The sequence below is a fragment of the Toxorhynchites rutilus genome, chromosome 2 (assembly GCF_029784135.1).
Source record: "Toxorhynchites rutilus septentrionalis strain SRP chromosome 2, ASM2978413v1, whole genome shotgun sequence".
NCBI lineage: Eukaryota > Metazoa > Arthropoda > Insecta > Diptera > Culicidae > Toxorhynchites > Toxorhynchites rutilus.
In genome coordinates, this window is record NC_073745.1 from 36,323,108 (window position 1) to 36,336,133 (window position 13,026).

At 44.2% G+C, this 13,026-nt stretch overlaps 2 protein-coding genes across 2 annotated transcripts; both read left to right on the forward strand.

Moving 5' to 3' along the window:
* The first annotated feature begins 1,583 nt into the window (after positions 1 to 1,583).
* On the forward strand, positions 1,584 to 3,581 carry LOC129765659 (uncharacterized). The gene has a single exon (XM_055766069.1). The coding sequence runs from the start codon at positions 1,584 to 1,586 to the stop codon at positions 3,579 to 3,581; it is 1,998 nt and encodes a 665-aa protein (XP_055622044.1).
* A 1,962-nt stretch (positions 3,582 to 5,543) lies between these two features.
* Positions 5,544 to 10,790, forward strand: LOC129765660 (uncharacterized). The gene has a single exon (XM_055766070.1). The coding sequence runs from the start codon at positions 5,544 to 5,546 to the stop codon at positions 10,788 to 10,790; it is 5,247 nt and encodes a 1,748-aa protein (XP_055622045.1).
* Positions 10,791 to 13,026: the final 2,236 nt, after the last annotated feature.

Here is a 13,026-nt window from a genome sequence, read left to right on the forward strand (position 1 = left end):
TTGGACATTTTTACCTCTACTTGAACATTTTGTAAACATTGAGTTCGGGGCCCAAATTATGGCCCCACATTGAAAGTCGCCACCAGCCGCGAATGTCCAATTACTAATCAAAATCGCCTCCAATGCGACACTAAGTGGTGCCTCGGCATGTCGCATTATAAGTAACTTCTTCTTCTTCTTGGATGGCTCTAACGTTCCAGTGGAACTTTTGCCCTCTCTACGTAGCATTACTTGCGTCATTTTTATTAGTAATACTTGTTTGAGATTTCTATGCCGAATAATGTGCGATTCACATAGCACGTTACGGAGAAGAACGTCTACGTTCCGTCAACGTCTCCACCAATTCACACATGCAGTCAATGCTTCCACCAGCACCGTCCCGTCAAATGCCAAACGAATGATTTATTTAATTTTATTCATGGTGTCGCCACCTACAACAATTTTAAATTGCAATGCCCTCTTTCAAATCAGCATGCCTAGAATCAGTTCTAAATTTTGAAAAAATTAAATGAGAATCATTGAATTCAATTATTTAAATGCTTAAACCCCGTAGTCCGACCCTTATGCAACAATAATAATAAATAGAATAATTCTTTCAACTAGTCGCGAATGATTTTCACTCCGAAATTTGGAGCTAAGAGATATGTTGGCATAAAAAGTACAGTAAGTTACTTATAAAGCGATATGCTGAGGCACCACTCAGTGTCGCATTGGAGTCGGTTTTGACCAGTAATTGGACATTTGCGACTGGTGGCGACTTTCAATGTAGGGTCATAATTTGGGCCCCAAACTCAATGTTCACAAAAATGTCCAACTAGAGGTAAAAATGTCTAATTAAACGTGTTGCATCACAGATCTGTTCAATTAGCTTAATGTCGATGTAGATGTAAATTACTGTACAACCAAATCAAAACAAAAGCCGAGACACAAAGCCCAGACAAAAACCAAACGAGCCGTCCGTCTCCGTCAATTATTCTTTTCTACAAACCCTGCCGGTCGTTTTCGTTGAACGTATGCTGACGGGTCGTTACGTTGCTGGTGTATGTGAATGTTTTCATGAGAATTGCATTGTAGAATCATTGACGTATCGTGACGTGACGGGACGTGAACGTGACGTGTATGTTGTATGTGAATCGCACTTAACACGCCTCAAATGTACTCTGGAGTGGCAAGCTCTAGAATACGCGTGACCACAGTGCAAGCCGGAAAAATTTTCTTTGACGAAAAATCCCCCGGCCAGAACGGGAATCGAACCCGAACCCCCGGCATGATAGTGTGGGACGCTAACCACTCGGCCGCGGGAGCACAATTATATGTAACTTACTGTACTTTTTATGCCAACATATCTCTTAGTTCCAAATTTCGGAGTGAAAATCATTCGCGACTAGCTGAGAGAAATAGAATATATATTATTATTGTTGAATAAGGGTCGGACTACGGGGTTCAAGCATTTAAATTCAATGATTTTCATTGAATTTTTCAAAATTTAGGACAGATTCTAGGTATGTTGGTTCGAAAGAGGGTGTTGGATGAGAAATACAATCCATCGTTCCGGGAGCACTGCAAATTGTACTAAATCTAAAATGCGCACACATTTTGAGCGACGGCTGGACAGAGAACCGAATATCAAGCAGCAGTATTCCGCTTTCATGCGAGAGTATGAGGAGCTCGGCCATATGAAAGCTATCGCGGCCGACGAAAACGAAGATCCAAATTCCGCTTACTACATACCACATCACTGTGTAGTGAAGCCCAGCAGTACGACGACCAAGTTAAGGGTCGTGTTTGATGGATCTACAGCGACGTCCACTGGAGTGGCGATTAACGATGCACTGATGTCTGGACCGACCGTCCAGAATGATCTGACTTCCATTCTTCTGAATTTTCGGAGCTTTAAGCACGTGTTTGCGGTGGACATCCCGAAAATGTTCCGCCAAGTTCGAGTTCTGCCTCCGGATACTGCGTACCAACGAATAATATGGCGTTATGATCGAAGCAAACCACTAGCAGTGTACGAACTGCAGACGGTGACGTATGGGTTGGCGCCATCTCCATTTCAAGCGACGATGGCACTCCGTCAGGTATCAGAGGATTACAAGGAAGAGTTTCCTCGAGCAGCGAAGGTGATCGAAAGGAGCACCTACATGGACGACATTGTTGCGGGTGCACATAATCTTCCGGAAGCATGTGTACTCCAGCAGGAAATTGATGGTTTGTTGTCGATAGCTTGCTTCGGTGCCCACAAGTGGTGCTCGAACAGTTCGAAAATACTAGACCAGATCGACGACGAACTACGTGGTACGGACTTCAAGGTTGGTGACGAAAACTCGAAGGTCATCACCAAGACGCTGGGAATCGTCTGGAACCCTCCCGACGATTGGTTTTCGTTCTCCGTCACGCCAGGTGACCCCGAAGCTACAACGAAAAGAGAGATATTAAGTGAAGTAGCGAAGATTTACGACTTGCTGGGCTTAGTTGGTCCAGTTGTTACTACGGCGAAGCTGATTCTCCGGGAAGTGAGCCTTCTCTCGATGGAATGGGACGAACCGGTCCCACAGGACATCGTACTCAAGTGGCGTAGATTCCGTGATGAGTTGACTTGCTTGAACCAACTTCGAGTACCACGATGGATTTCTTCGGCGAATGCGATGGTCGTGGAACTCCATGGCTTTTCAGACGCCTCGGACGTAGCGTTTGGAGCGTGCCTCTATTCTAGAGTCATCCACAAGGATGGCACCGTGACGATGCATCTGATCTGCAGCAAATCACGTATCCTTCCGAAGAAAACTAATAAGGGCAAGCCGATCACGACTCCCCGTGCCGAACTGCTCGCTGCTCTGCTATTGTCAAGACTGACAGAGAAAACGATTGCTGCGATTGACATCGAATTCGAGTCTGTGAATCTTTGGACGGATTCACAGATTGTGCTCTGCTGGATAGGTAAACCAGCTAGTAATGCTGAGATTCAGCGCATCACCAATTCCTACAAGTGGAGATACATACCGACGCAGGAGAACCCAGCAGATATTATTTCGCGCGGCATACTTCCTCGAAAAATCCTGCAGAATCCGATGTGGTGGGGTGGCCCACCCATGCTGAAGAAGGCGATGATTGAAGACGTGCAACCTGAACCGATTGATGACGAAAACTTGCCAGAAATGAGAGCTGTGATCTCGCTAGTTGCGACTATTCCAGTGAAGCAATTGACAGTTTTAACAAACGATTATGACAAGACGATAAAGGCAATGGCTTACTTCGTTCGCTTTGCGAAGTTCATCATCAGCAAGAGACAGACAGTGTTGAAAGGTCCACTCACCATCCCGGAATTGAGAACTGCATTGGTGGTAACAGTGTGGTGCGTACAGAAGGAAGCGTTTCAACCAGAATTACGAGCGATTGCGGAAGGCGGCCAATCCAAGCACCGCCTGTGCGGTTTAAAACCATTCATCGATCCACGGGATGGACTTTTACGAGTGGGAGGCAGAATCAAAAATGCTCTCACTTCTTACGACAGCCGACATCAGATGTTGCTGCCAGCTGGACACCCGTTCACGGCAGCACTAGTCGGAATTTGCACCTGACGAACCTGCACATTGGACAGAAAGGTTTACTCGCGATAGTCCGCCAACGTTTTTGGCCGTTGCGAGTGAAATCTACAATTCGCAAAATTAATCGATCCTGTATTACTTGCTTCAGAGCGAATCCACAGAAGACATCTCAGCTGATGGGCGATTTGCCGTCGTACCGAATCCAGCCTGCGCCGACGTTCGCATACACCGGTGTGGACTTCGCAGGCCCGTTTATGGTGAAATCGTTGACTACAGCAAAGAAACCTCTAGTAACAAAGGCTTACGTCAGCTTATTCATCTGTATGCTGACGCGGGCGATCCACGTGGAGCTAGTAAATGATCTGTCTACAGTTGCCTTCTTGGCTGCCTTGCGGCGATTTTCCAGTCGTCGAGGACTACCAAAGAAGATTTTATCCGACAACGCTACCAACTTTGTTGGGGCTCAGAACGAGTTAAAGGAGTTGTGTTACGGACCCAATTTAGATAGCAAGGCCGGCCAATAAACAAAATAATGTTATTGAAGTGCAAACGAGCGCATAGAAAATTTATAGCCCAATGAATCACCAGATACGGCCATGTGATTCATCCCTTTCTTATTTTTCTTTTCCTTTTGTATAGCTTCAGACAAGCGGTGCATGACGCACCAGAAAGTAGGGACAAATAAAATCTGTGACCCGCACGATCCTCTGAATAGATCGTATTACTCATAGTGTAGCGCAGGCATACAAGATAGGAAATCACGTGTTCATTTGAGACCGTGAGCAGGCAGCATAGACAGATAAGGCGCCTGGAATACACAAAGACAACAAGGCACCAGGCGAAAGATTATTGCTGGTAATAAGCCTGGCCTCGCCCATTATCGAATATACGAAGGGCTATAAACAAAAATAACATTTTAAGCCGACGATGAGTAATAAACTTTCTAAATTGTACCCCTCTAGCGAGAGCGACAAAGGTCCGCAGAGATAAGCGGGTAGTAATAACATGTAGGGAAATAGCAGGCAGACAATCGATATGGGCTCGGTTGTCTGAGAAGGAAAGAGAGATCTCTTCTCTCCTTTATAGTTTTAACGCCTAGGAATGAATTCTTGGGTATATATACTGGGGATTCTGGCCTAGGAAAACAGTTCAATTTCACAGTTCAAATCAAACAGTTCAAATCAAACAGTTCAAATCAGAAGTCTAATTCGTTAGTTCAAAATCAAAGTTCGTAGTTCAAAGTTCAATTCGTGATCCGAAAATCCACCCAAGCGTTGGCAACCAGGCGCCACGCTATAAAAGGTATAACCAAAAGGAACAAATCCCAATCCGAAAAGCAGACCATTTGCTTCGCTTCACCGGACCGCACTGGAGCCGGAAGAGGTTGAAGTTTTGTGGCTGCCCTAGCCGGGATTTGTTCACGCAAAGGGGCTTAGCCCATAAGAGACCAACCAAGTCCAGGGAAATAGATCCCTGGCTTTAATAAATTTAAACCGTGATTCTCAGGCCTCAATTGCCGACATCTAGGGAAATAAGTTCCCTAGATTAATCACGAAGCGCTCGAGAGAGGACGAGCGAAAAGTCTTGCCTTCATAGCAAGCATCTAGGGAACTCCAGTTCCTTAGATTATAATTTGGTGGCTCCAGAGAGGAGATTTAAAACTCACACCTTCGCCAAGAAAAGAACCACGATCCCTCGCGCAAGAGGAGTAAATCGGGAGGCTCAGAATCACGCCTTTTTGAAAAGACTAAGAAGTCAAGAATTGAAATTTGAACTCTCGCGCCAGAGAGTGAAATTGAACTCACGTGTATTCAAACGGGAATCACGTTGTAAGAGGAGATAAGACTTGGAACTCAAGCACTCATAGAAATTGATTTGAACACACGTGCATTCAAAAGGGAATCACGTTTATAAGAAAGAGATAAGACTTGAAAATTTAAGCACTCAAAAAAGATCTGAATTGAACTCACGTGTATTCAAATCACGTTAATTAAAATGGCTACATACGCATATAAAGCCAACCCTAATGGGCACTGCCGTCTGTGTACGGACAAAGACAAGAAAGAGGACATGGTCGCATGCGATGAATGCGATCGGTGGTTCCACATTTCATGTGTGGGACTCACATACCTACCCAAGAAAGATGAAAGGTGGGTATGCCCTAAGTGCATGAGCACAGAAAGGGAAATGATGGAACTGAAAGTCAAAGTCAGACAATCAGTTTCCGGAGACAGCTTGCAAGAAATTTTGCAAGAGAACAGAGCAGCAATGGAGGCTCTGGTAAAGTCCATGAGGACAACGAGATTCGAAGCTGAACCAGGTACAAGTTCAGCACACAATAATGACAGCATCGAAGGTCAAAATCAGGAGGCAGAGCCAGAATGGACTGTCTACCTAAAGCGACAAGCACTCATGAGCTTGCCAAAATATGGAGGTGCGGCCAGAGAATGGCCGAAATTTAAAAAGGCCTTTGATGAGACCACAAAACAAGGTCAATTTAACAGGCTTGAAAATTTGAATCGCCTGCAAACAGTGCTGTACGGGAACGCAGAGAGGAGCGTCCGACAGTTAATGATGGATCCAAATAATATGGACCAAATAATTGATAGACTAGAAGATAATTTCGGAAGACCCGAACTAGTCTATAAAGAACTACTAGCCGAACTCACCAATATCAAAAGGGAGAGTCGGAATTTGATTACCGAGATATCCGAAGCACTGGATAATCTCGTCTGTAATGTTTCTCTTATGGATAGAGAAGAATTCCTGATTGACCACCGATTGGTGGAAGAGATCATAAGGAAAATGCCCTACGGTCTACAGGTGAAGTGGACTGAAGAAATGTACGACGGGGCAAAGACTTTAGCTGATCTCAATGAGTGGCTGAAGCCTCATTCGAGAACCAATAGACTGCTGAATGGCACCAGCAGGCCGCAGCCGCGAGAAACAAGCAGACCGCAGCCGCGAGAAATTAACAGATCGCAGCCGCGAGACACGAGGCCTGAGCGTCGATTTAACGTAAATACGCATCAGGAAAATAGATCGACAATAATAAAACGCAATTGTGAAGCATGTCGGGGAAACCACAAACTCCTCGAATGCACCAGATTTAAGGCTATGAAGCCTGAAAAGCGAAATGAATTAGCCTTTAAGGCAAAGGTATGCTTGAGCTGTCTCGCATTTACAAACCATATGATGCGAGACTGCAAAAGAGCAAAACAATGTGGAATTAATGGATGTAAGTTCAAACATCATCCATTAATTCATAAATCTCATGAGAGAGAATCAAGTGATTCAAATCAGTCGGAAGGACAGCATAGTCCAGATACACAAGCAGATGGTGAGATACACAATCACCAACAACTAACAAAATCCAACGTATTCTACCAAATAGTTCCTGTGACGTTGAAAAATAATGACAAAATCATCAACACGTTCGCTTTCTTGGATGCGGGGTCATCACTCTCTCTAATAGACGAGGAGATTGCGAACAAGTTAGGGCTCAACGGAAGAATTGATCCGTTAATGCTAAAGTGGACGCAGAACGTCACGAGAAACGAACAAAACAGCCGTAGAGTTCAGGTACGAATCAACGGCAACAATGAAAAAGAATACGTCATGAAAGGAGTGAGAACGATAAAGAATCTCCAACTCCCAGAGCAAAGCTTCAACAAGGAGGTGATGGAGAAAAGGTATCCATACCTCAAGAATCTGCCGTTGAGCAGTTACAGCAGTATACGCCCGACGATATTAATTGGACTGAGTCACAGTCACTTGTTAATTCCATTCGAAAGGCGAATGAGAAAACCGAACGAGCCCACAGCGCTACGAACCAAACTTGGATGGTTCATGTTCGGCAACATATCGTCCAATGTGCAAGGCGGACACATCATGGTCATTCAGCAAGAAGATGAAATGAACAAGGCTTTGCAGAAATATTTCTCCACCGAAGACTTCGGCGTTAAGGTAGTCAAGAATCTACCAAAATCAGCTGAAGAAGAAAAGGCTGAACAAATTCTAAGAAGTACTATGAAATACAAGGATGGTAGATACGAAGTTGGACTTCTATGGAAAGATGAGGAAACGAAATTTCCAAATAGCTACAACAATGCAGCAAAGAGGCTGACAACGAGTGAGAGAACGTTAAAAAAAGACCCAGAGTTGAAAAAATGGGCAATAGAAACATTTGCGGATTACGAGAAGAAAGGCTACATCCGCAAACTGTCAGAGGAAGAAATTATGAAGCCGATATCAAGAGTGTATTATCTTCCACACTTTATTGTGCACAACAAAAATAAGTTGCCACCTAAACCAAGGTTGGTTTTCGATGCGGCGGCAAAGACACAAGGTGTATCGTTCAACACGGAACTGTTATCAGGGCCGGATGCTACTACGTCATTTTTCGGTGTTTTAGTAAGATTCCGAGAAGGAGCAATTGCTGTATGTGGAGACATCAAAGAGATGTTCCACCAAGTACGAATCCGAGCTGAAGATCAACACGCTCAGAGATTCTTATGGAGAGATTGTGATAGCAGTAAGAAACCTGATGTATACGTAATGCAGGTGATGACATTCGGATCAACCTGTTCACCGTCATGTGCACAAGCGGTTAAAAACCACAACGCAGAAAAATTCAGAAAATATTGTCCAGTGGCGACTGAAGCAATCATCAAGCAACACTACGTCGACGATTATTTGGATAGTTTCGAAGAGCTTGATAAGGCAGCAGAGATAGTACTACATGTTATGAAAATTCACGATCACGCGGGTTTCCACATCAGAAACTTTGTGTCAAACAGCAGAGAACTTCTGCAAAGTTTACCCTCGGAACGTGTACAAATTTCCGGAATCAAAATGTTCGAAGAAAAGGATTCAATGACAGAAAAGGTACTTGGTGTATATTGGAACACCACGTCTGACACACTCGGCTATCAAATCAAATTAGACAAGCTAGGAAGTGATGTTACACAAATGCTACGTTTACCAACAAAGAGAGAGGTACTAGCTTTCGTGATGAGTGTCTACGATCCACTTGGACTCATCTCAAATATAACTGTGCATGGAAGAATCCTCATGCAAAGGCTGCACATAGAGAATATAGATTGGGATGACGAAATTCCCGAGAAGTTGCAGTCAGACTGGCAACACTGGTTAGAAATTATTGAATCTGCTGATAGCGTAACGATACCAAGATACATCCTCGAAGAAAGAACAGGTGAAGTAGAACTACACACCTTTGTAGATGCTTCTGAGAAAGCATTTTGTGCATGTGTGTACGTAAGAAGTATATCTGGAAACACACCACACGTAAGACTTCTATCAGCAAAGTCTAGAGTAGCACCAGTCAAACCATTGAGCATACCACGCCTAGAGCTACAAGCGGCCGTGTTAGGAAGCCGATTAACCAAAACGATAATAGATGAAACGAGGTTGAAAATCGTCAGCAAAACATTTTGGAGTGATTCACAGACCGTATTGTCATGGATCAAGAGTCCAAAACGAAGAAGCGTATTTGTGATGCATCGAGTAGGTGAAATCCTGGAAGATAACAGGAAAAATGAATGGCGATGGGTGCCAACAGATGAAAATCCAGCCGATGAAGGCACAAAGGAAAAGCTAGGAAAATCACAATGGTTTGAGGGACCTGATTTCCTAAAGCTCTCAGAATCGTCATGGCCTTCCATTGAAGAGAAGGAAACAGACGAAGAGTTGAGAGAAACAGTGCTAGTTCACGAAGAACTAAGCAAACTTAGTTTCATCGATAAGTACAAGGAATACTCAGATTGGTGGAAATTGGTGAAGAACCTTTGTGTATTAAACAGGACAAAGGAAAGATTACGTCGTGGATATATTCCAGACATTGAGTACAAGGACTACCAAAGAGCTGAGAACGTGCTCTATAGAAAGATGCAATGGGAAGCATTTCCAACAGAGATGGAAACTTTATTCAATGGCGGAACAATATCGTCAGGACCATTGGTCAGTTACGCACCCTTCCTAGACGAGGCAGGGGTAATGAGAAGTGGAGGACGTTTGAAGAAAGCCATGTCAGTACCATGGACTACAAGAACGCCAATATTGCTCCCACAAAAGCATCCATATACATATTTGATCGTGAAAGCAACACACGAAAGATATTTCCACCACGGCGAAAACACCGTCATAGCAGCATTACGGCAGAAGTATTGGATACTGCATATAAGAACAGTATTAGCAAACGTCAAGAAGAATTGCAATAGGTGCAAAATACGACGTGCAACTCCGGTAGAGCCGATGATGGCAGATTTACCACATTTCCGCACAGAAGCGCATATACCTCCATTTACAAACTGCGGAGTAGATTACTTCGGACCTTTCGAAGTAGCGGTAAAGAGATCGCTCGAGAAGAGATGGGGCGTCATATTCACCTGTCTCTCAACAAGAGCAGTACATATTGAGATGGCAGAAAATCTCAGTACTGATGCGTTCATGGTCGTGTTAAGGAACTTCCAGAACCGAAGAGGAAAGGTCACCAGTATCTACAGCGACAACGGAACGAACTTCGTTGGAGCAGAGCGAGAGTTAAAGTCGCTAGTCAATGAAATCAACGAGAAGATGGGCAAAAATGAAGCAGCAAAAATGGAAATCCAGTGGAGATTCAACCCACCTTCAGCACCACATTTTGGAGGCGCTTGGGAGAGATTAATAAGAAACGTCAAAGTAGCACTAGCAGAGATCCTGAAAGTTTGGGGTAGGAGCAAGCCATCAGCAGCAACGTTGCAAGCTGCATTCATCCAAGCGGAATTTTTAGTCAACTCTCGACCGTTGACACACATACCAGTCTCCTGCATCGACGATGAAGTGTTGACGCCATTCCACGCGTTAATAGGAAGAGCAGGAGAGTATGCCCCACCGTATGCACCAACGACCAGTCAGTATGACACAGCGCAATGGAGACGCATTCAACATTATTCCAAGTTGTTTTGGAACCGATGGAAGAAGGAGTACTTACCAACTCTGTTAAAGCGTAATAAAAATACGCAGAAAGTAGAACCGATCAAAGTCAACGACATCGTCTTAATCACGGACGACGACGCACCACCAGGAAAATGGCTTAAAGGACGAGTCATCGAAACGTTTGTGGCGAGCGACGGGCAAGTTCGCCAAGCAAAGATCCAAACCGCGAAAGGTGTCCTGAAACGACCGGCAGTTAAAATTGCAGTACTGGACATTATCAAGGGAAATGATCCAGCCATCAACTAATCAGGAAGAAGACGTCAGTGCTCGCTACCAGAGCACCAATATCCGAAAGATGCAGCCAACTGATGTAAGCTCGCGTCAGAGCTAAGATGTATGATCCATGGACCAAGCATTGAAGAGGACATCCTTTGGAACCAGGCAACGTGCCGAAGAATTGAAATTTAAAAGTGTTTTTAAACTCTGTTAGAATATAAGGATGAATGTAAAATAAATGATGCTCCGAAAACATGTAAACAAATAGAGATATAAGTAACACAGGTAGCATAGGGTCCGTTCAGGAATTTTATAAATCGAACAAGTAGATTTATCAGGGCCGGAATGTTACGGACCCAATTTAGATAGCAAGGCCGGCCAATAAACAAAATAATGTTATTGAAGTGCAAACGAGCGCATAGAAAATTTATAGCCCAATGAATCACCAGATACGGCCATGTGATTCATCCCTTTCTTATTTTTCTTTTCCTTTTGTATAGCTTCAGACAAGCGGTGCATGACGCACCAGAAAGTAGGGACAAATAAAATCTGTGACCCGCACGATCCTCTGAATAGATCGTATTACTCATAGTGTAGCGCAGGCATACAAGATAGGAAATCACGTGTTCATTTGAGACCGTGAGCAGGCAGCATAGACAGATAAGGCGCCTGGAATACACAAAGACAACAAGGCACCAGGCGAAAGATTATTGCTGGTAATAAGCCTGGCCTCGCCCATTATCGAATATACGAAGGGCTATAAACAAAAATAACATTTTAAGCCGACGATGAGTAATAAACTTTCTAAATTGTACCCCTCTAGCGAGAGCGACAAAGGTCCGCAGAGATAAGCGGGTAGTAATAACATGTAGGGAAATAGCAGGCAGACAATCGATATGGGCTCGGTTGTCTGAGAAGGAAAGAGAGATCTCTTCTCTCCTTTATAGTTTTAACGCCTAGGAATGAATTCTTGGGTATATATACTGGGGATTCTGGCCTAGGAAAACAGTTCAATTTCACAGTTCAAATCAAACAGTTCAAATCAAACAGTTCAAATCAGAAGTCTAATTCGTTAGTTCAAAATCAAAGTTCGTAGTTCAAAGTTCAATTCGTGATCCGAAAATCCACCCAAGCGTTGGCAACCAGGCGCCACGCTATAAAAGGTATAACCAAAAGGAACAAATCCCAATCCGAAAAGCAGACCATTTGCTTCGCTTCACCGGACCGCACTGGAGCCGGAAGAGGTTGAAGTTTTGTGGCTGCCCTAGCCGGGATTTGTTCACGCAAAGGGGCTTAGCCCATAAGAGACCAACCAAGTCCAGGGAAATAGATCCCTGGCTTTAATAAATTTAAACCGTGATTCTCAGGCCTCAATTGCCGACATCTAGGGAAATAAGTTCCCTAGATTAATCACGAAGCGCTCGAGAGAGGACGAGCGAAAAGTCTTGCCTTCATAGCAAGCATCTAGGGAACTCCAGTTCCTTAGATTATAAGTTGGGACGTCTGTTCGAGGACCAGCAACAAACCAAGAAGATCACCGAATATTGCAGAAATGAAGGAATTGAATGGTCTTTTATACCGCCCCGAAGCCCCCACTTCGGCGGTATTTGGGAGGCCGGAGTGAAGCAGGTGAAGCACCATCTGACACGAATCGTTGGAGGACGTCAACTGTCATACGAAGAGCTTTACACAGTGCTGACTCAAATCGAAGCTGTTCTAAATTCGCGACCGTTGGTGCCGTGTTCTGATGATCCGAGTGATCTTACCGCGATCACCCCTGCTTATTTCCTGATAGGCCGGGAGATGAAGGCTGTGGCCGAACCGTCTTACCGTCTTATCTGAAACAGTCAACGTTGTCGCTATTACCGAGGTGTGTATGCTCCCCCTGGATGGCGAAAGAGATTGAAACCAGTTGTTCCAACGCCGGGAGGATGTTGGATGAGAAATACAACCCATCGTTCCGGGAGCACTGCAAATTGTACTAAATCTAAAATGCGCACACACACTATTGTATCTTCTTGAATAAAATCAGTTACATAGTCGAGTTAGCCAGAATCGGACGTCTTTCATTTCGGTTCTCGCTTACAGTCCTTTAAAAAATACAGTCCACTCAAGATTGAAGGAACAGAGGGTATTGCAATTTAAAATTGTTGTAGGTGGCGACACCATGAATAACATTAAATAAATCATTCGTTTGACATTTGACGTGACGGGCTGGTGGAAGCCAAGACGGGTCTATGGGTGCTCATACACTGTTTGACCGAAG

Coding starts and splice junctions, on each gene's coding strand:
- LOC129765659 (XM_055766069.1), top strand. CDS start 1,584: ATGCGCACACATTTTGAGCGACGGCTGGACAGAGAACCGAATATCAAG.
- LOC129765660 (XM_055766070.1), top strand. CDS start 5,544: ATGGCTACATACGCATATAAAGCCAACCCTAATGGGCACTGCCGTCTG.